The sequence below is a fragment of the Pezoporus occidentalis genome, unplaced genomic scaffold (assembly GCF_034315485.1).
Source record: "Pezoporus occidentalis ecotype Australia unplaced genomic scaffold, CSIRO_AGI_Poc_V1 ctg4, whole genome shotgun sequence".
NCBI lineage: Eukaryota > Metazoa > Chordata > Aves > Psittaciformes > Psittacidae > Pezoporus > Pezoporus occidentalis.
This window is the reverse complement of record NW_026915724.1, coordinates 21068270-21091040: the sequence shown is the minus strand read 5'-3', so window position 1 is coordinate 21091040 and position 22771 is coordinate 21068270. Positions and strand designations below refer to the sequence as shown.

The window sequence follows — 22771 nt, the reverse complement described above, 5'->3', positions numbered from 1 at the left end:
GTAACCTCTTACAGTGTTTTATGTATGCAAAATTATCTCCTACCTGAAAGGAGCTAGGTTTCAAAGACTGCCTTTAATTATACTGCCATAAAAGTATATGTTCTGTGGTGAAGTGCTGTCTACTATACTGTACACAGTGCTGTAGATATTTCTTTCAGATAAACTAAACGGGATTTTTAACTTATTTTTTGAATTCTATTTGGTGGCATTAAAATATGATGATACACTTTAGAACATCAGTGTTGCAGAGGGAACAGCTGTAAAAGCTCTGTAAAGTTGTTTTATCTTACCTTACTCACTAAAAGCACTTTTCCTGGATCTGAATTGTGTGCAGTTTATTTCTGTTTTATGTCATGAAGTTTATGGAGGCAATAAGGAATGTTAGCAGGGAGGACTACTAGCCTTTGGAAGATCCCACAAGGGTCAAATGTGTCACACCAGGTGGTGTCTTATATATCTGTGAATAGAAGATTAGGGAGGCAGAGCACCATCTGCAGAGAAGCAGAAATTATTTTTACAAATAATTTTAGTATGAAACCTTGTGCCATAGCGTCATTAATGATCCTGCAGAGGAGGTAGAACATCTGGTTTATATTGTCCCATAATAAAGAACTTTGCATATTCAACTGCACAAAACTTAGCTCACATGCCTTTAGGGGACAAATGGCTGAATGAAAGTTTTACGGAGTTAATTGTTATCCCCTTTATTCAACGCAAGTAAAAAACAACCACCAGAAAAAATCTGCAGTGACATCAATAGTGTTGAAAGAGCATTCAGTTACCACAATGTGAATGAGTCAGATGGTGGGTGGTCGGAAGCGGGCTCTTCGAAAATGTTTTCATGTGTACTTTTAACATACATAGTGCTACCGCTTTTTCATTCTGGTTTGTTTTCAGTCCTGCCTCCCTGGGTACTATCGTGTAGATGGAATACTCTTTGGAGGTATCTGTCAACCCTGCAAATGCAATGGGCATGCAACTGAGTGTGATATTCATGGTGTTTGCTTTGTAAGTCATCCTTCAAAGTGTTTTTGTTTTAAGCACCTATTTAGGAGAGCATTTTGGCTGTGGGAGACAAGTTTACAATGCATGTAAATTTCAATCTATGGGTACCAAGTGTTTCATTTATTTTATTTTTTTTTTGCTTTTTATTGTTTATTTCAGAATATTTTCAGGGAGGTCGATTAAAGTGTTCTCCAGTGAAGAGTTTCTTTCAGTTTATCATCTTAAGTGGGGAATAATCAGAACTAAAATAAACATGTCACCATATGCTGGCTGATAAAAATCTTAACTTTGCTTGCTGCATGTGACAATAAAACTTTTCCTGCAAGGAACAAAATTAAGCAGTGTTTTGGGGGAATACCAGTTTTATGATATATGTTCATCCTCCATGACTGACATCAGTGGAAATTACACATTAGCTTCTGAAGAGAGAACTTAGCTCTCAAGATCTCTTCTGAAATTTAAAGGACACAGAAATAAAGTAGCTAAATACTAGTAAGAAATATATAAGAAGTTTGTTACTGTAAATGTGTGCAATATGCAAAATATATTTAAGCTTGTGTATAAGTAATGTGGCTGATTTCATAGCTTAAAGTATATTCTAAAATGTAGGAAAAAAACAATTCAGATTTATTGTTACAACTCGGAAAAATAACCCCACTTAATTTCAAAGTTCTACTCTGTTCTTCATGTCTTGAAGAATGGCTTCCTTGATCATTATACTGCATGCAGAAGCAGACTCCTGCAGGAATCCCTCAGGGGCTGGAAAAACATCAAGAGTAAGTAAGAGAAGATTTTTTTCCATGTCTCACAGGCTTGTCAACACAACACGACAGGACCTTTCTGTGATCAGTGCTTGCCTGGCTTCTATGGAAATCCATCTCAAGGAACTTCTGAGGACTGCCATCCCTGTGCATGTCCTCTGAGTTCTGCTGCGAACAAGTAAGCTGCTTATGTGAGATTTTCTTTTGCATCTTCAGCAAAATCAGAAAGTGAGATGAAAAAAAAAAAAAGGCATGAATTCTGATGGAGGGAGAGAAGACTTTTCCTCTCTCTTCGAGCATACCTTCTTGAAAAAGTTTTTTCCAGGTAGACAAATGTATAGACTAAACTAAGACAGGCTGAGTGAACTTGTGCAATTTGTACATGAAGTAATACTTTGAGCGATCTCTGAGCCTGGCAGCAAAATCACTGTTATCTTTCATGTTCTTTCTGAAAACAACAGAAGGACAGAAGTGTTGCATGTGAAAGAGTTCATTACAGAAATTGGACAGATTTGCTAGAAAGGGGGACAGGATTTTAGGAAATTTTTGAGTCTTGCTTTCCTTTAAAAGAAAAAACCCTCAGTCTTGAGATTTTAAAATGATAAATTTATTTTTACATATTCTGATGTTTATAGCATTCATGTTAATTTAGAAAAATCTGCAATTACATGGTTAAATAGGTAGGTGCATGGACTTGAAGGGTGGATATTGAATGTTTGTGGAAATCTTGTGATTCTGTGTATTGATGTTGACTGCCGTAACTGTTGTTGATAGTTTCAGTCCTACTTGCCAACTGAGTGAAGGAGTCGGAATTGTCTGTGACAACTGTCTTCCAGGTTATACTGGTTCTCAGTGTGAAAGGTATGCACCCTATCTTAGGGTAAAATATCTATATTATTGACATCACTAAATGTTCATCATCCTACTTGCCTTGAGTTGTTCATACCACATGTACAGAATATTCCTAATAAAAATTTCCTTCCATTTTGTCTTTGCTTGTAATACAGAGATATTTTAGATAAAAATTGGGTGGGCAGTGTTTTACATGACTGCATTACAGCTGATAAAGTTTTTAATCTTGGTGCAGGTGTGCTAATGGTTACTATGGAAATCCACTCATGCCTGGACAATCATGTGTTCCTTGTGAATGCAATGGCAATGTAAACCCTCAGGAAGATGGCCACTGTGATACCTTCACAGGGCAATGCCTGAAATGTCTGGGGAACACAGCAGGGCACCACTGCGAAAAGTGTGCTGATGGGTATTATGGGGATGCAGTGATTGAGAAAAACTGTCATGGTAAGCTATTATTATTACTCTCAAAATTTAAAGAAAACAAAAATGGGAGTTACATGTAGAATAGATGAGGAGATATGCAGCTTTGCTGAAAACGTTAACCTTCAAGTTGTGACTTTGCAAGTGCAGGTTGAAAACTGGGGTTAGGTTAGCCTCAGGAAGGAATATTTTGTGCTAGGGACTGGCACTTCATATTTCTCAAATATACTGGTTTGCTTGACACTGCCTTTCCAGTGACCTGTAGACAATTCCTACTACTGAATTTTACATATGGGGCTGGAAGAAACAAACTTCTCAAAAGTATCTATTCACACAGGTTTGTTTTTTTTTTTATGTTTTAGCCCAAGTGTATAGTAGAGATATTACTGTAGTATATTAACATCTGTGGGATGTAAACAGGTGAAACACATATTGTATACCAGATTCAGAATTCTGTATATTAATGCATATAGATAGACATTAATAAAGTTTTTTAATTTGGTTTCTTTTTGTGTAAACATAAGCCTGTGCATGCCATGTGAACGGTTCCCTTTCGACTACTTGTCATCATGAAACAGGCTTCTGTCAGTGCAAATCAAATGTGATTGGCGAAAGATGTGATAAGTGCTTGGTAAGCATGTATTTACCTGTTCCTCATCTCTACTTTTTGTGTATCTTGGCCTTCCTGTTTATCTATAGATATTAATTAGAGCAGGTATTTTAGAGAGAATAGCATCAAATATATTCAGGGGAGAGGGGACCTGTTACTGGAGTGGAGACCAAAGGTTTGTCTGCACGGGCTTTTGTAGTTGCAGATTGCTCTGCCTGTTCTCTTTGCAGATGTGAAGCTATGTAGTTGACTCAGCATCCTTCTGAATAGGGCTGTTCAGGCTAGTCTTGCATTCACTGACAATGTTGGCTTACAAAAGCCATGTTGGCTTACAAAAAAACATGTGCTGCCATGTTGGCTTACAAAAAACCAAAACTGAATGCTGCTAAAAGACCCGAAGGGATCCTAGCACTGTGCTTCTGCAAAATGAAATCTCAGTGGGAATATCTGGAGAATGTGATTGGTGATAATGCATCATGGCTGAACGCCAAAGAAGGATTCAGTTAAAAGACAGGCCTGTTATAAGAACAAGTAGATATTTACTGGTGATGCAAAACAGCAGTTTCCAGCCTTTGCTAAGTGTAGAACTGCCTCAGAGACCAGAGCAGGAAATTTGTGCCCAGTTACAGCCCTTGTGCGAGCCCAGCTGAATGCCTTTCAATCCACATGTACCATGGCTTACTGACCCTGCTCTATTCTGGTCTTTCATTCACATTCACAGAAATCTCTGCTTGGTCAGTACAGTAAAATATCCTGGAACTTTAAAACATAAATCTCATTAATGAGATTAGAGGACCATGAGAGCATTTCAATGTTCACATCTTTACTCAAACGCATACTTGCATATGGCTGGGAACAGTGAAGAGATAAGGCCAGGGAATCCTCCCACAGGAGTCACACACTGCTGATGAATATTCATGCAGGTCAGACAGCAGAGAAAGTAAACAAGAGAAAATAAGAATGTATATTGTCTTGTTTAAAAAAAAATTATGAAATATAGTTCAAATGTATTTACTTCCTGTCCAACAGATTGGTTATTATGGCCTGCTTACTGGGCTTGGCTGCATTCCCTGCAACTGTAGTCAGGTTGGCTCAGTCTCCGAGGACTGCAGTCATGAAGGGCAGTGCCACTGTGTACCAGGAGTGGCTGGAGAAAAGTGTGACCGTTGTGCTCATGGCTTTCATACGTTCCAGGATGGTGGCTGCACACGTAAGTTCTGATCCATGATCCTTTCAGGGTTTGTCTGGAATTTCTTTCATCAATATATTTTATGATTAACTGTGTCAAAGGTCAGTTCTGATGGCTATGGAAAAATCTGTAGAATGGTCTCGTAATACTTTGATTAAGCTAGGGAACAAAACATTTCTTTGCTTATTGTGTGGTTCCTTGCAAAAGGTTGTGACTATGAAGTAACAACTCATAAAAGTTGCAGGAGACAAATTACATCCTCAGTAGCTCCTTTGTCTCTTTTTTTGGTACAAAACTTTTTCTTCCTTTAGACTGTATAACCTTTGTTTCTGCAATCATAAAAGCTAAGAGCTATTACTCTTACATATTTTTACCTTTTTTTTCATTTATTTCTTAAAAATATGTATTATAGTTTTATAAAATGTCATTGACACTATTTTCCCATCATCATATGTACAATTTTTCATCGTGGTGCAGGGGAAAATGTTAATTCAAATGGGGATTGTGCCATCAAAAACCCTAATTTATCGTGTTAATAAGATGCCCTTTTTGAGAGTATAGCTAAAGGAATGCCTACCTTTTCTCCAACCTGACAGAAACATTTTTCTCATGCCTCAAATAGTACAGGAATATGAAATCTGCAGTGAGATTATGTTAAAGGATTATGTTTTGTAACATATATACTGTGTCTTTGTTAAGAATCAAAGATCCCTTAAATACTTTTAGCTATTTAAGTCTTGAAAATGTTGTGAATGTTATTATGGCAATCAATAAAACCACTTTTCTGAGCTTATGATTTTTAGCAAGAATTGCATTGCATTCCGTAAATAGACAAGTGCTTCATGCAGCAGTTAGTTATTAAAAAATAGTTATCCATCCCTAGTATTCACTAATTTGTTCTTGAAAAATATCAGTTCCTGTGATTAATCCTTCCACCTGCTTGAGAACATTATCATATCTCCTGATGACTTTTGTATCCTTAATAATAGATTTTTTTCTTACAAACTTATTCTTCTCCACAATAATTTCATCTAGCTTTATTGATTCACCTGTGGAAATGCCACACTGCTTTGTTATCCACCAAACAGGCTATGTTAAGAAGAAATGATGGGCTCTCAATAAAAAGATGAGATGCCATTGTGGTCCTAATTTGTTTCTCAGTGACTAGGGGTGACAAGGAGTTTGTAGCAGAATGGATAAACTGTACTGTGTGCTTAAAAAATGTAAGACTATCAGTGGTCTCTGTAGCTAAAGCAGAGATAAACTTAATTACTTGGTCCTACTTCTCTTGCAGCCTGTGACTGTGCTCATACTCAGAACAACTGTAATGCTGATTCTGGCCAATGCATTTGTCCCCCTCACACTCAGGGACCAAAATGTGAACTCTGTGAAGAATATCACTGGGGACTCTCTCCTAAATTTGGCTGCAAGGTATGTTAGGCTGACCAGAAAGCCATGGCTGTTCAAAACAATTTTCCTTATACTGTTGTCAGAATTGGAGTCTTGTTTTGAGAACCTTCATGTTTACTCTCTCTCAAAGTGTTAGGGCAACATGCTTAACGTTAAAAAAAAATCAGACCATAAAGTGTTTATTGAGGAACCTTCCAAGGAAGCTGTCTTTGAAAATAATGATCAGAGTGTTTATTCTGGATAAGTATGTAGATCATATTAAAATTTTGAAGTGTGTATTCTTATTTTCAAGTGCTTAGTGGTACTAAACCAGATTCATAGCAACAACTGGCAACAGGGAACATAGTTTCCATGCTAATCAAGGAGTGATATTATGGTCTTAAGAACAATGAAATATAGCTTATCTGGAAAGTCACTGCATGTTTTTATTCTAAATATTTTAAATGGTATAAGGTAACTCCCATTACATTAGCTTAATATTTGTGATTAAGCAGTAAAATGCCAACTCAGTGCAGATCTAAGAGGTAGCAACCATTTATGCAATTAGGTTCATGCGCTAAATTCCTGACAGATAATGGCATTGGGCCAATCTTTATTTTATAACTTGTGAGATTTTAAAAAGCCTCAGAATTACAAGAATGTAATGGCTAATTTCACTTGAGAAACCACAAATATAATCAACTTGACAAGGTCTGTCATTATATGCAGTAAGTACTTGACAAGTACAAGTATCAGGCAAATTGTTTTTTCTCTTTTTAATTTTTTTAACTAAGGATGATAAAACAATCCTATAATATCTCTTCAGGGTATACATTCTTAGTGATTTAAAGAAACTTACTTGGCAGCCATGCTTTAATCCACTGCTTTGTCAGATACCGGCTAGTCTCCTTCTTATCCTGGTGTTCTGCAAATTCAGTATGCTGGTACCTGTGCATTTCCATTGAAGTATTCCTTTCATGGGGTGATTCCCCAGCACTTGTCAATGATCAAGTTGAATTAAGTATTTAACTGCTCGTTTCCGCTAAGTTGTTTAGCATTCCTGTTGGTTACAGCATCACAGTAATAAACACAAATTACGCTATGGTATTTTAGTTACTTTCTTGATGCAATAAACAGTACTGTGATCTGCAGGTAACATCCCAACAGAGGCTCTTCTGGGCTGAATAGTCAGCTATGGAAGGTTGAGATCCAGTGCAATGTCTACTGGCAAACCCTGGAAAGGCTCTTGCATGCTCTTTACATGGGTGAAATGGGATTGATGCTATCAGAAACCCAGCTAGTTTGGTTTTGCAACACAGACTGCATTAGTGGGATACTTCATCTGGCTCCATTTCTTACTGTTTTCTTGGTATTTACCAGCAAATTTGGGTGTGTTGATGGAGCAGAGCTATAGTCATGATTTGCTTACTACCTTTTTCAAGTATGCTGCAGCACACTTAATTGTACCACGGAGTCCTTATTTATCTTTATCACATATAGGTAGAGATGGAAGTACACGTAAATTATTTCTATTATTATGATTCCTAAAATAGGGTTTAACATTCAGAGCTGTAGACCTTTAGACAAGTTGTCAGCTTGTTTGGTCATAAAGTGTATTAGACTAAGCAGCGTACTACCTAGTGTTTGCTGCTAGAGTAAAATCTGCTTAATACAAGGAATACTAACAGTGAACAGCAAACTTGTGAAGAATGCTAAAGGATACATAGTGATGCTAATAGATTTTGTGGGTCTTTGTGTAGAGTGCTTTACAAAGTAAGGTTTTGCTTCTCAAATGATGAGATGAGGAGAGAAGACTGGGGGAAAATGCTCATAGTCAGGTGATCATAGATGGAATGTACTTTCTGCCTGCACTGTTAGAAATAACTACAAAGCAAAACTGGACTTGCTAGGTAATGACAGATATGAAATTAAGACTGAAGATTAGATCCACTCTGCTTCAAAAAAGCATGACAAATTAGATACATCCATTTTGCATATTTGTAATAACAGGTTCATATTACTGATTGCATAACGGATGCTGGGCTCTGCTAGAGAACGGTATTCCTTTAGTAGTGAGCTGCAATGCGTGCTGAGCTTCCCACCTTTTGATACAATGAGATTCTTGGTTCCTTATCAAAGAGTAAATGAAGATTGAGCAGGATGTACACAATATTAATGCCTCTTGAAATCTTTAAAGAATGTCAATATTAAGATTTTTCTATCATATTCATAAAATTATTGTACTTATGGATTTATTTCATGCAACAATTATATAACATTATTTTAACTTACTTACTGTACTCAATAAATAGAATTTTAAATAAAATCTTCAGATTTCTTTTTTTTCTGGAACAGGTTCCTTCAACTCCTTTGAATCCCAACCCAGATTTGAATCAGCAATGCTTCTTACTTTTAGCCATCCACTTTTTACTGGAAATGCAGTTCTTTGCTCAAATACAAACCAAACAACCCCATTTCTACGTGGAAGTTCTTCCCTTTTATTATTGCATAGTAATTGTTGACAAACATAGAGTTTTAAGAGCTGCTCTAATTTTACTGTGCTGTTTCTGTTGTAACAAAATTGTTTTTATGAACAATTATTCTCTTCATCTAAGGCTTGCAACTGCAGCACCGCTGGTTCAGCCAATCTCCAGTGTGATGTCTTGACGGGGCAATGCCAGTGCAAAGTTAAATATGGAGGACAAAGCTGTTCCAGGTGTGCGTTAGGCTACAGGGACTACCCAGACTGTGTTACCTGTGACTGTGATTTGAGTGGAACCAAAGCAGAGATGTGTGATGACACTGCAGGACTTTGTGGTTGTGAAGAAGAAACGGGCATCTGTACCTGCAAGGTACTGAAGTATTTATACTCCTTTGAAATAGCACTGGGGTTTTCTGGACATCTAGTACATAAAAGTCATAGAGGTTATAGAGCTGAAAGGGCTTCCTTTCTTTGAGATGTTTTTGAGCACAGCTATATATCACTCCTAAAGGGTTTTCTGTGCTAGTGCTGAACAGGTCATATGTTTCTACATTGAGCTACAAAAAACTATTCCTTGATAAAGTCTAGAAATATATTGCTGCAGGAGTTTTTCTGTCTTGAATGGAAATGTTTAGCTGCTAATTTTTGATAGAAATTCAGATAGTTTAGTTTCATTGTTCTGGGTTTGTTTTTTGTTTGTTTGGGTTTTATTTTTTTTAAACAGCATTAGCAAATAATTGAAAAAATAATGCATTACATAGTAAAACAAAATAGATACAATAATTGACTTCCTGTTTAAGTAATTTACATAGCAACTAGCTTTTCTTCCAAAAAGAACAGTCTTTCATTCAGCTAGCAAAGTAACATGAGTGTGCTGTTATGTCCTTTTTATTTCCTCCAGGAAAATGTATTTGGTCCACAGTGCAGTGAGTGTAAACCTGGAACTTTTGCTTTGTCTGCCAACAATGCACTAGGTTGTACTCCGTGCTTCTGTTTTGGGATGTCCACATTTTGTTCAGAACTAGAAGATCATGTGAGAATTCCTGTAAGTAAAGTGACATAAATGTACAGACTGGTGTTATCCTCATGTTAGGTACCATGCTGGTGTGCCTAAGATTGCACAGATTTCATGAATAGGGCTGAATGTAACTGGCTACTTTATGGAGGCAGTGGCATATAGCAGAACAAAAAAAGAAAGTAAATGATGAATGATCATAGTCTTATTTCTGAAATCTGTGTTTCACTCTTTGCTCTAAACAAAAATAAATATCAAACATGTTTCCTGAGTTTTTGTTGGGGAATTCATTACTCTAAGATGGGCTATTGACTATCTCAGAGCAGTGTTAACAGCATATTGCATGGAGATAGGTTAATTATTTTTTTTGTTAACAAATCTATTGCTCGTTGTGTTGCAGATAACCTTAACTCCCGATCAGTCCATTCTGCATGTAGTAGCTCAAAGCAACCTGACTGGAACAGTCGAAGGAGTATTTTCACAATTTCCTGATGTTTTACTGGATGCTACCATAGTCAGAAAATACTTAAATACAGAAACGTTTTACTGGAGGTTACCAGAGCAGTTTCAGGGAGACCAAGTAAGATGACGATTTCTTTATTGTCTAATAGTCACTCCTTTATTGTATAATAGTCACTTTTCCTGCCTTAGTTCTATTCTTGTAGCTCATAATATTATAAATGTTCAGTGGCTGAACTTATTCATAGCAAGCGCAAACAATATGTTTACATTACCCTTTCCTAATGAGATTTTTCTTGACCCTGTAAATTGGTAACACCCATATTTAATTAACATATTATTCTTCAGAGACTCTATAGGGGAAAGAGTGATGTATTCAAATTTGCTTTAGAAACCTGAGTTTTCAACCTTGATGCTAGATATATATTTTGGAATCTCTATTGCTTAGGAATTAAATGAAAGTTGAATGCACACTTTGAAAGGGCCTAAAAGAAGAAACTATGAAATATACATTTAACCTTGGTGCAGAAACTGCTGAATTGAAGTCAGTTTTCATGTTTTATTGCCAATTCTTCAAAGAACCATCAGTTTTCAAGTCTTCTGATGATGTTAAAGTATTTTCAGCTAGTAGCTCTAACCTTGGAGTACAAAAATTGTAACAAATTTTTTATCAAAACAGCTCATGACCTATGGAGGGAAGCTGAGATACACTGTTGCTTTTTATGCTTTGGATGGCTTTGGAACCTCAAATTTTGAGCCCCAGATTCTAATGAAAGGAGGTCACACCAGAAGGTTTGTCATCTACGTAGACATCCCTTCTCCAGAAAATGGAGTAAGAACTGAGAAGGAGGTAGAAATGAAGGAGGTAAGCCAAAACATCGGCATGGAAATATTTCTTTCTGTGAGCTTCCTGTAAAAACTGGGTGTGGAAGTTGAGTGCATTGAAGGAGAGAAGAAATGATGTAAGAACAGGTCTTGTTCTAACACAGCGCAAGATTTTTGATTCAAGATAGAATCACTGTGACTGCATTTCTGAAAGAACACATAAGAAGGAACCCTTCCTGTAACATCATTACCTTAAAGTGAGCTTGAGCAGTCATGGGTTTAATGAGTTATTTTTCCCTAGGATTCTTGGAAGTATTTTAACTCTGTGTCTGAAGAGCCTGTCTTACGTTCTGACTTTTTATCTGTGCTAAGCAATGTTGAATACATCCTTATCAAGGCAACTTATGGTCAAGGATTGCAGCAAAGCAGGTAAAGCAATCTCTGATTGCATTTACTTATTCTATTGCATTTACTGCAATTTAACCTAGAAGTAGTCCCAACTGAGCTATACAGTAAAGATTTAATTCATATTAGAAATGTCCAATTTCCTATTTACAACTTTTGTTCTTTGTCTGATTGGAAAACATTTATGACTTTCAATGTCAGCAAAATCCCTCTTCAATTCTTTCTGTGAAACAGCAATTGTCTCTGCTACTTACTTTGTTAGAAAGCCCATAAAGAAGCACAGAGCCTTACAAGCTGATGCAGTGTTCTGCAGGATGTGTGTTATAGTTAGATATTTTCTAAATTATTTCTTTCCCATCTTATTTTTGTAGATATTGATTTTTTTTTTGAGTACTGGTTTTTATTTTTTTTATTTTTTATTTTTTTCAATTAGAACACATGTTCCCCTGAGTTTTAGGGTTTGTACCAATCCAGGTCTCTCCTGTAGCTTTATGCACTCTGGGCAGTGGTAGTAAAATATTTCCACCTCAGAAAGGTAGCATTTTATCTGCCTTTTTAAACAGAACTAGGTTACTAATGAGGAGATGGGATATGGTCATCGCGTCTGTCAATGTGGCAACTACCAAGAAAAGCAGAGATGCATCCAATGACAGCCCAATATCTGAACTGTTTTCACAGCTGTGAAGAAGTGTGATTCCACCTCAAGATTTGGGATTATTTTTGATTCACGTGCCCTCAACTATATTTTTGCTAGCTGTCCAAAAATATGTAGGACAAATCAGATGTATTTCTTTCTGTCTAGTGTTTCTGAGGCAGAAATATGTACTCTTGTGTGGTGGGCTTGTTAAGTTATCCAGACCAACGGGAATCAACCTATATTACTTTGAAATACTTCTGATTTGTTCATTATAGGTCCTGAAATTTCATACATAACTCAAGAACCTTCAGATTTTATTGAGATATTTGCATGGGGAAAAGGGGACCATGAGGGATTATGTATGGCAGCTCTGACCTTGAAACATGGAAATGTTTGAATCTTAGTTTTGGTGCTAGAACTTCTTTAGATGTTTACACTCTCTTCTGCCTATGTCTTGTAGAATTGCAAATATCTCAATGGAAATTGCAGTGAAGTTTGAAGAAATGCATCTAGGCAGAGCTAGAGCTCGTCTTGTAGAACAATGTAGATGTCCTGCTGGTTATGCTGGGTTGTCCTGCCAGGTACAGAATCCTTGATTCCTTTTTGTATGTCTAATAGTGAGATAATTTAAACATTTAGTTAAATGGCTTTTAAAATTTTTTGTAACAATTGTTAGGTGTGATCATATATTTGTTTTATTTTGCTCCCCTTACAAATAGAGCTGTGCTCCAGGGTACTATAGGGGGAAGCATACAGAACTCGGTGTAAAAGAGCTTCACACTCTGATAGCACCATGTGTGCCATGTCAGTGCCACAACCACAGTGATACTTGTGATCCTGAAACTGGAAAGTGCTTGGTATGTAAAATTTTTGTTATTCTGTTGGCTTCACCTCAGCACACAATAGTGGTAACCTGTGGAAGGAGTTTCTAGGAGAGCTATTTGGCTATAGTATTTGTTATGGGATTTTCCCTCTGACTCTGAAAACAGGAAAATCTGAGTAGTATTTCCCTTGGGGTCCATTCAGGAAAATTAATCAAGCTCTTTGGGCACTAACATCTTCAAAATAATTAAATTATTTTAGTTTTAGTTGTACTTCAAAAGTAACCTATATACCAGTTCAGTTTATCTGTTTTTCTGTGAAACTTTTTTGGCTTCTGTCCTTCATCTGGCCAAAGTCTGCTTAATCACACAAAAAAGAAGTAAAGGAAGCAGTCAACCATACCACACCACAGAATAGGTCAAAGTCAAATCTCTTGCTTCTCAGGAGGAGAATCCTCTGCACAGCTTTAACTGAGGCTTTTTAAACTCCCAGACTAAATTTGTATGAGGATATGCTTCAGCCAAGTTATTTTGCTTATTTCTTTCACTTTATCCCAAAGGTTGCAAAGAGGGGATACATCTGACTAACACATTGCTTCTTTCTAGTGGGCTGACAGCCCTGCGAACGGCAAATTTTCACCTAACCACATAAGGCACATTAATTCTGTACTCTGGTTGGCTTAATATTCTTTCCTAAAGTTTTTTCAGTTGCTTTGTTTTTCCAGTAGTGAGTTAGTTCAGAGTCAGCATCTGCTGGATTTATTCTTGAAGTTAATTTTTGAAGTGAGTTTCCTTTGTCCTTCAGGCTTTTGTAAACCATTCTTGCGCTTTCAGATTTGTCTTAAAGTATGTATCTCATGATTAAGAATTGTGGTTCTCATTTCTACAAGGCAAAACCACATAGGTCTTTCACGCTAGTGAATACTAGTCATTCTCAGACAAGTCTCCTACGTGTTGAGATTACTACTTAGGCATTACTGGCTGAGTAGTGTAGGCAAAAGAAATGGTTTTCACCTCTGTTTTCTGCTCCCCATACAATAGGAGGCTGCATTGCTACTGCTTACTCTCTTCAACTAACCTTTAAAATATACACACTAGTAAGAATAGGAATCAAAAATTAGGAAAAAAGGAGAAACTGAATTTTATTCACTTAGAGGCCTAGTCAGTTAAATTATGTTTATAATACCAATTTAATGTTTTAATATCAACTGGCTGTTGATCAGTAATGATGTCAAATTAAACTGTGATCCTAACTGTGGATGGTCCTTGGTTTGTAACATTCAAATGCATTTGCTGAAACCTTAAAAGCTATAATTTTCATTCAGGTAATCTGTTTAGTTTTTCCATCAGTTGCTTTTTTTTTTTGTGGTGGTGTTTTTTGTTGGGGTTTTTTTTGGTGGTTGAGGGGGTGTGTGTTTTTTGAGGATTTTTGCTTTGTATTGTGATTTCCTGGCCTCAATTGGATTAATAGAAGCAGAAATATATAAACCTTAATGAAAATTTAGTAAAGAAATTAGGTCAGCCTGCCTGAGGGGGTGTTCACATAGGAGAAAATATGCTGGCATTCTGCTTATTTTTGTGTAAAAGGCTCCTCCACTCACAGAATGCTGACCGATGTGTAGTGACATTTAGAGTTGATTGTTGGAAACTGTATACATTTATTGATTGGAGGGAAGATAAAGTTCCTCTTGTTTGTTGTTTTAAATTGTCTAAATTCCTTTTTGTGTATCAGAACTGCAGAGATAACACAGTTGGTGATTACTGCAGTGCTTGTGCCCCAGGCTACTATGGGAAAGTAATTGGATCCGTGAACGACTGCTCTCTTTGTGCCTGTCCCAGAGCCAACCCTGTTAGGTAACCAGAACTTATTAAATCCAATGTACATTTTAGTAGCCTGGATTTCTTGTGCTGTATGTCCCATCTTATATACCTACCATGCTATGACAACAGGAGTTATCATAAAGAGTACTTAATTTTTAGGCATTTGAAAACTCTGAGTTGTTCACAGCTAGTGGTAAATCCGTATGGTTTTAAAAAGATTAACTGATAAGTTGTTTTGTTTGTTTTTTTTTCTTTAAGAGTAGATCAGCCACATAGAATGTTTTACAGATAGTGAAGTTGCTCTGACATATGTTAAGTTCAAATGTGGGTCTCTTTCTTCATTCGGAAAACAATGCTTTTGTGTTTACAAAGTTTCAGGTCATCTCCAGTCAATGCAGGAACTTTTCATGAGATCAGCCATAGGGGAAGAACAAGTACTCTTCTGTTTGAAATTTCTGTATCTGTTTGTTTGGTAGAGGAACAGTTAACCTCATACTTCGAAAACAAAAATGCTGTGCAGGCTGATTTTTTTTTTTAAATTTTTTTTTTTCTCCAGAAGCCTGGAAAAGGTATTTGTTGTTTGCTTTTGGATAATTGGAGTCTAGCAACTCTGATGTTCTCATCCAAGTCTCAGTTAGATGCATGCTATAGCATAGACATGCAGCATCCGTTTTTCATTCTTACCTTTTAAAAGGAAGAGCATAAGGTGCTTTAGCATGTTGTACAGTAATGGAGTCACTTTGGGAAAGCAAACTTTTTAATAAATAAAGTACATATTCTAGAGCACTGCATCAGATTGAGCAGAAGATACTGTTGCTTACAGTGTTTAACCTGTGGCTGAAGGTGTTCTTTGTCTTTGTATGGTCTTCCATTCATGTGCTAGTGGGCATTTGTTTATCCTTCCTCCAGTTTTAGTCCCACTTGTGTCCTGAAAGGTGTTCAGGATTACCACTGTGATGCCTGTCTCCCAGGATATGAAGGACAGTATTGTGAAAGGTAAGTTACATGTGATGTCCCCATTTATTCCCAGCTTCCAAGGGCAGTTTGATTAATATGAGTCACAAATCCATGGTCCCCAATGGGATGCATCCAAGAGTGCTGAAGGAGCTGGCAGATGTAATGGAGAGTGGCTTAGCAATAACATTTGAAAGGTCATGGAGAGCAAGAGAGGTGCCCAAGGACTGGAGGAAAGCCAGTGTCACTCCAGTTTTCAAAAACAGCAAGGGGGATGCAAGAAACTTTGGGGGATGGGAGGAGGTGGTCTAATTTTCCCCATTTCCCCCCAGTGTTCATAAGTAAATATATGAATGAGTGCTCAAGGATTTAGGATGATTTGTTAGTTACTGTTACAGAAGCCATTAATTAAAAAACTATCAGTGATTCTCAAAGATAAATGTAACATCTAATTTCATGATGAATATCCTGGTGTTCTGTCCTGTTTTTCCATGTGTAGATGCTCCCTTGGCTATTATGGTGACCCTCAGCTTCCTGGTGGCAGCTGCCGTCCATGTCAGTGCAATCCAAGTGGCTCTGTTCATGCTAATTGTGATCGAGTGACTGGCCAGTGCCTCTGTAAACAAGGTGTGACAGGACAGCTGTGTGAGGAGTGTGAACCAAGACATCTTCTTGTGGAAGACAAGTGTGTTTGTAGGTGGTTTTTAAGCTGCTTACTTTCCCAGCGGGCTTTGGACTGTTCAAGTGATATTTATGTGCACATGATTATTCATTGAATATTTTTATGGTGTAAGGCCCTATTCTTTCTATAAAAGGAAAGATATCTTAACAACCTATATTTCTGTAAAACGGGGAGTTTGGGCTGTATAATCTCCAGAGATCCCTTCCAACCTCAACCATACTGTGAACATAGAAAAAACTACAATAGAGATCATAATATCATGCAAGCAGTTAATCCTTAAAATTACTTATTTGGTGTTACAGACAAGTTTAAGGAAAGATAGTTTTAACACTTTTTTCTGTCTGTAGCATACCTTTATTTATTTGAAAATGTTGAATTCCTTTGTCATTGACCCTTTGGACGTGAGGTTGCTGTAATAATACTTTTGGAGTTATCCCAGGTATGTAGGCATTCTCCACCACTAATTAGTCATGTATTCCCTTACAAGAGTGTGGAGAGCAGAAGGACAGTAAGCACAGTAATTTGCTTTTACAGTGAAATAGGAGCTAGGACTCAGGTTTTGCTTTGTGTAAAAAAGCCAAAAGTAAACAACCAAAGAATAAAGGGAATGACACCATATAGGCTCAAATTTCTTCTCTTCCTAACCTGTTTGAGTGTCAGTGGCATCATTCTGGTTTATAGAAATACAGCTAAATAGGCTCAGGAAGCTTATAATAGAGCAAGGAGCTCAGTAGCAAGCATGATCAATAAGGCCTGAATGTGTGCTAACCTAAGGAGAGTATGTTTGGAATAGGTCCCCTCTTGGGGCAAGAAGGGGAGGGCAGTACTACAGATCTGTATACTCAAAATTATTATACTTAATCACTCTTAACTCAAAAGGTGAAGGCACATACTGCATAAATCAAAATAAATTTCAGTACTTGGTGCTTCTTTTTAATACTAATATTGCTTCCTCCTCTTAAAATTGTTTCTTTAGCTTGTGATGACAACTGCACAGGAGTTTTGTTAAACACTTTGGATGATCTCAACAAGGACATGCTTTCACTGAACCTCACTGGTGTTGCCCGTGTGCCCTATGGGGCATTGTCACAAGTAGAGAATGCAACAAAACATCTGAAGGTAAAATGAACACACAAATAGTAGAAATACTTAGTCACAGCTTTCAGGCAAAACTTGTGTATGCCTGTAAGTTAACAGAAGCTGTTCTGAAGTTCTTGGCTTGAATATGTGTATATGTAAGTGTTACAAGATTAAGACCATTACATTTAGTGTAGAAGTACACCTTAAGTTATTTATATTTATATTATTTATGTATTACTGTATTTTCATTTGTTGAGCTAGCATTCAAATAAATGTATGAATGTATTTTTCAGTCTGCACTGTCATTATTGAATGCACTATCTATATGTGCTTCACCTTTTCCTGGCATACCTAGACATACTTGCTGTCTCCTTCTGGGTTCTTGAACTGGGCTTTTAGAGAAACCTTGCTGTACTTTATCCCCAGAGGCTCAAGAGCTTCAACTTCTGTTTCTTTTCATTTGCTCTTTCCTCATGCTGAGGAAAAGAATTTGAAATTTCTATTTGACACAAGGATGTTCTGTACAAGTAATACCCTGTGTATTACTTCTTTAAAAAGTTGGGAAAATGATACTTATTATGGTATTTACAAGGGTTGGCTCTGAAATATCTGAAATCCAAAAATAACCTTTCCCAGACTTACTGTCTTTGTAAAAAATGCCAGAAGTTTCTTTTCATCTTTAGAGAAATGATACTCTGTTGCAGAACGGGACTCTATCAAAGATACACTTGGGTACAATGGCTTGTTTAGTGCCATATAGAGCAGTTTCGAGGTGACCTTGAAGCCAAATACAGCTTATTCTTCTCTCTTATTGGTGAGAAGATCCGCAGGGCTGCTTGTGTTACCTTAACTGTATCTGGAGGACCGAAATCCTGAACTCCTAAGTGCCATGCACTGTGTATGAGATGGAAACAAACATCTCCCGGGTCATCCTCACAGATGTACTCTGGATGCCGCTGTTTTGACCAGACCAGCTGCTGAAACAGTAGCAGGTGTAGGACTGAATAGAAGCATTTAATTAGGCAGGCCTTGGAAGTTCTCGAAGTAGCTTATTGGGGCAGCTCAGACTGTAGTGAAACTAAGAATCAAGAAAGCAGAAATTGTTCTTCCTTTCTCATTACCTGATTGAAAGTATGACATGGCTGGACTCTTGCTTTCTTATTTAAAGAAACACACTGTTGCATGAGCTGTAATTACTTTATGTCATCTTACATGATCTTGCAAATCATTAATTTAAAACATAAATCTTCTAAATAGTGTGAATATTTATTTTCTTCCCATAACTTTTCTGGACACACAACAAAGCCATTAAACTCCTCTGTGCTATTTCTTCTTGTTTATTATAGGGGTCTATAGTCCCTAGAGAAGATCCAACTTACTCAATAACTACAGCAGAAGAAAGTCTTCAGAGTTTATCAAGAGGAGTTGATCAGCTGCACAAAGAGGTAGGTGCTGGCTTCTTTATTCTTAGCCTTTCTGGAGAAATCCTTTGAGATTTCTTAGAGAGCTGTTCAGAAATTATTTTAAATCTATAGAGTTCAGTGGCCTGAAACTGGAAGAAGTGAGATATTTCTCACTGGTCTTAATATGTGGAGCTTTTTCAAAATTACTTCATAGCTGAATATTCACAAAAAAGTCTTTGATACCTATAGTATGACTTTAGCAGGAATAAATCTGTTGAAAATGCACCTGAAAAGCAGCCAAGATTTGCATTCTTTATTCAGTTTTAACACACACAAAAATATGGTAGGAAATTGATGATAGTACTTCAGCCGTTAGATCTGTTGCTGACCATATATACCTGACATTGAAACTATAATCTAACTAGGTACTTGCATTAACAGTGTTGCTACTGCTAATTGTGATCTGTTCAGAGTTAAGAAATAGCTCTGGTAATTATGATCTTATTGATTATGAAAATAATTGATAACACAATTGATATCAGAGGCTGGAACCTTCAATATGATTAAACTTCTGCAAGCATGGGAGCATCAGAGATGTATGAATCATATAGATGTGTCTTGTCAAAAACCTGTTTCCTCTCAGAAAGTATTATTGGTATTGGGGGGAAAAGTGTAAAAACATAGACAAATTGTATGTATTGATCAGTGGTTTAGAACTGTCAAATATCTCTGATTTTATTCTAGTCATCCAGGTTTTTGAAAAAAGCTTGGCAACTTAACACAATAACTCAAGCAACCAGGAACAAAAGTCAAGAGCTGACTGGATTTATTGACACAGTACATACAACCATCAAAGGTATCCTGCTTTTAAGATATTTCCACTTCTTTAAAGCATTTAGAAGGGTATTTCCTTCATAACTCTTAAAGAACTATTTACATGGAAACTGCTGCAGTTTGCATAAGGGATTCACATATAGTCTTTTTTTAATGGCATGACTAAATTGTTTACTCTCCTACTTAGTACTTGCTGAAGTTGCCATGTCACTAAATGAAACACTGGGCCTGGATCTCCCGCTGTCCAATACTACATCACAGAGCCTGCAGGATGATATTTCTGCCCTTTTGGATGCATTGCGCAGGAAAGATTTTGTTCAACAGCACCATAATGCTACCAGAGTCTTAAAGTAAGCCTGTTCTACTGATAACTATTTCACCTATGTCTAAAATATGCAATACTGCTTTTTGGAGAGATATCTGGAGAAGCATCATGCCGTAATAAGAGGCAGTGTGATACAAAACAAGCCCAGGTGGAGCTATATGAACTCTGAATTTGGAGTTACATGATTTGATGATATTTGGGCATCCCACATGATGCTAATATAACCAAAGCCTGTTCATTTGAATGTGATACAGAATTCCCTTGCAATCGTGCCAAAATTCCCTTGCAAAAAAGCCTTATTGGTTTCAGCTTGTTTCAGACCTGGCCCTAGTACACATCTCGTTGTTGCTTTTGGCTAAGAGGCATCATAGAACTGTCCCAGTCAATTGCAAGCCCAGGAAATGTCAGATCTGCTGACAGACATGATGATTTGTTGTCATTGGAATATGCATCACATAGATTTGCAATTGTAACCAAGGCATTTGTTTCAGCATTCTTAGCCACAGTTCAGGATTGTATTCTGTTGTCTCGATTTGTCCCCAGTTAAAGGCTATTTTAAAGTGGATTTACTATTCATTATGAGTGCTTATAACTAGACTTGGCAATATGAAATGTTGACTGCTTCAACAGTCAGCAAAATTGTTATTCCAGCTTCAGAAATACTAAGTATTGCCTTAGTCCACCAAAAGCTGTAAGAATGTTAACACTGGCTTTAAGGGCAAAGATTTAGACCAGAGTGGAATACTTCTGAAAATTTTACTTTTCTTATTAAGTGCTTTGGATTAGGCAGGATAGAATGTTTGTGTTGGTAGCATGTCTGATTTTGTTCAACCTAACCTGTCCTGTGCTTGTCCTTGTGCAAATATTAAATTGTATAGAAGCTAAATGGACTAGAAATGTATTATTTAACCTGATACTTATTAGGAACTTGAAGTAGCAGTGTTTTTTCACTTATAAAAATGACTCAAAATGTCCTGTTGCATAGTAACAGAATGTTCTGATTTTCAACAAGCTTTTGAGTTGTTATACAATGCGTTTGTAAATTAATCTTTTCAATTATAGGCTCTGTTGAAAGTTCTTAAAGTTCTCTAAGTGTCCTTTCACAGATTGAAGAGAGTTAATAAGATTTGTAAGATTGTTTACTCTGCAAAATTTATCGTGCAATACAGCTGTAAGCTCAAAACAGATTTAAATAAGTAGTTTGCCAGTCCATTTTTGATGGAGCAGAAGTTACCACATGGCTCACAGTGGACTGAGCTTTTGATAACATACTGTTAAGCAACATTTGTTGAGATGCAAATATTCTCCAATAGAACAGCTGAAGTGATTAACAACTGACAAACGATTGCTTAATTCAGTGTTCATTTTAATAAGGCTATTTATTTTTATTTGCCATTTAAACTTTTCAGAACTATTGGGTATATGTCCTTCACTTCTGGTTCTATATTCTTTCTAGTATCAATCCTAATAATAGATGTTTTGATCCCACATTCAAAATATGAATCACTACAATTAATATATAGAGTGTTGCCAGTGGAATGTTTCACAGAGGTTTGTATGTAGGGGGATGTCCCTAATTAAGTCCAGGCAAATAAGATTTATACTAATGCCTTTCCTCTTTAGACACCACATACAAATTTTATGAACTGCATTACTGCCTCAGGCAGTCATCTTTTTTTGTGGTAAGATGAGTAACTAAGCTACCATGTGTTTGTATTCAATTATAGAAAAAATTGCAGACTTTTGTGAGAAGATGCATTTAAATTAATTTAACATGACCTCATTTTCTCCTCAAGAATTCCATGCCTAAGTTTCTCCTTCACTGTTCATTTATTTTCTGATTTCTCTTTTTGCCAGAGCTGCAGAAAATTTGTTGATCCAGGTTCAGAGAGAGTATCTTAAACCCCAGAAGGAACTTGCTGATCTAAAAAGTGATGCACACCAGCTCTTATCAAAGCACAGCAACAGACTGGAAGATGCCCAGGACCTGGTGAATGAGGCACTTGCTAACATCAATGAGACCAATCGCTTGTTTCCTCTTATGTCTAGCAACCTGGCAGAATTACATGTAAGACTCAACAATCAGTGTTGTTGCATAAGAAATATCAAATACAAAATAATGTTTGAAAGTTGCTTTTTAGACTTTAATAAGCATGTTAATATATATGATAACTTAAAGACTCAAAGGAAATGAGACCCCCGTTTGAAAACCAAAAAATGATAGTGTTATGTGAACTCATGTGCACTAAAGCTGACTTTACAGACTATTACAAAATACTTGATTTATGCTGTAGGACAAAAAGCTAAATATAAAGGAAGGTGAAGAAATCTCAACCATACTCATTAACGAAGGGAGGGTCCTAGTGAACAGTGCTGCTACTCTCGCCCAAGATATGAAGAACTCTACATCTGTAAGTTCTTAAGTGTTAACATCCTCTTTGACACTATCAGGTGTATTTTGCTACTGAAAGAAAGATAAAAAAGAGGAAACCATTTTGTTGTGCAGAACCTGGAGGTCCACCAGGACGGGTTAGTCTTATGGAGCACCAAACTGCGACACCACGTGGATGACCTGGTGATGCAGATGTCTGTGAGAGGAGTGCTTGACCTGGTATACAGAGCCGAGGACCATGCTACCCGGATCCAAAGACTTGCAGATGCACTGGAGAGGTGATAAACTCAAGAAGTATGAAATGGGGAGAGATTTAGTGTAGTGTCAGATTTAATTTCTATAGGTAGTATCTTGATCCACTAAAAGAATTCCCTGCCCATGGCAGGGGAGTTGATCTTTAAAGGTCC

The 22771-nt window shown here is 36.9% G+C and overlaps 1 protein-coding gene across 1 annotated transcript in view; it reads left to right on the top strand.

The window, feature by feature from the left end:
* LAMA1 (laminin subunit alpha 1) overlaps nucleotides 1-22771 on the top strand; it is a 101924-nt gene that overhangs the window by 50039 nt on the left and 29114 nt on the right. Inside the window, exons 16-39 of the mRNA XM_062632959.1 lie at nucleotides 898-1008; nucleotides 1817-1944; nucleotides 2541-2627; nucleotides 2854-3065; nucleotides 3566-3672; nucleotides 4681-4861; nucleotides 6135-6271; nucleotides 8845-9081; nucleotides 9613-9756; nucleotides 10127-10306; nucleotides 10865-11050; nucleotides 11312-11439; nucleotides 12513-12633; nucleotides 12772-12909; nucleotides 14606-14727; nucleotides 15604-15690; nucleotides 16148-16341; nucleotides 17307-17449; nucleotides 18757-18855; nucleotides 19558-19669; nucleotides 19835-19997; nucleotides 21830-22040; nucleotides 22267-22383; nucleotides 22479-22642. Of these exons, the coding sequence (XP_062488943.1) occupies nucleotides 898-1008; nucleotides 1817-1944; nucleotides 2541-2627; nucleotides 2854-3065; nucleotides 3566-3672; nucleotides 4681-4861; nucleotides 6135-6271; nucleotides 8845-9081; nucleotides 9613-9756; nucleotides 10127-10306; nucleotides 10865-11050; nucleotides 11312-11439; nucleotides 12513-12633; nucleotides 12772-12909; nucleotides 14606-14727; nucleotides 15604-15690; nucleotides 16148-16341; nucleotides 17307-17449; nucleotides 18757-18855; nucleotides 19558-19669; nucleotides 19835-19997; nucleotides 21830-22040; nucleotides 22267-22383; nucleotides 22479-22642 (3509 nt within the window). The remainder of the gene's footprint in view (nucleotides 1-897; nucleotides 1009-1816; nucleotides 1945-2540; nucleotides 2628-2853; nucleotides 3066-3565; nucleotides 3673-4680; nucleotides 4862-6134; nucleotides 6272-8844; nucleotides 9082-9612; nucleotides 9757-10126; nucleotides 10307-10864; nucleotides 11051-11311; nucleotides 11440-12512; nucleotides 12634-12771; nucleotides 12910-14605; nucleotides 14728-15603; nucleotides 15691-16147; nucleotides 16342-17306; nucleotides 17450-18756; nucleotides 18856-19557; nucleotides 19670-19834; nucleotides 19998-21829; nucleotides 22041-22266; nucleotides 22384-22478; nucleotides 22643-22771) is intronic.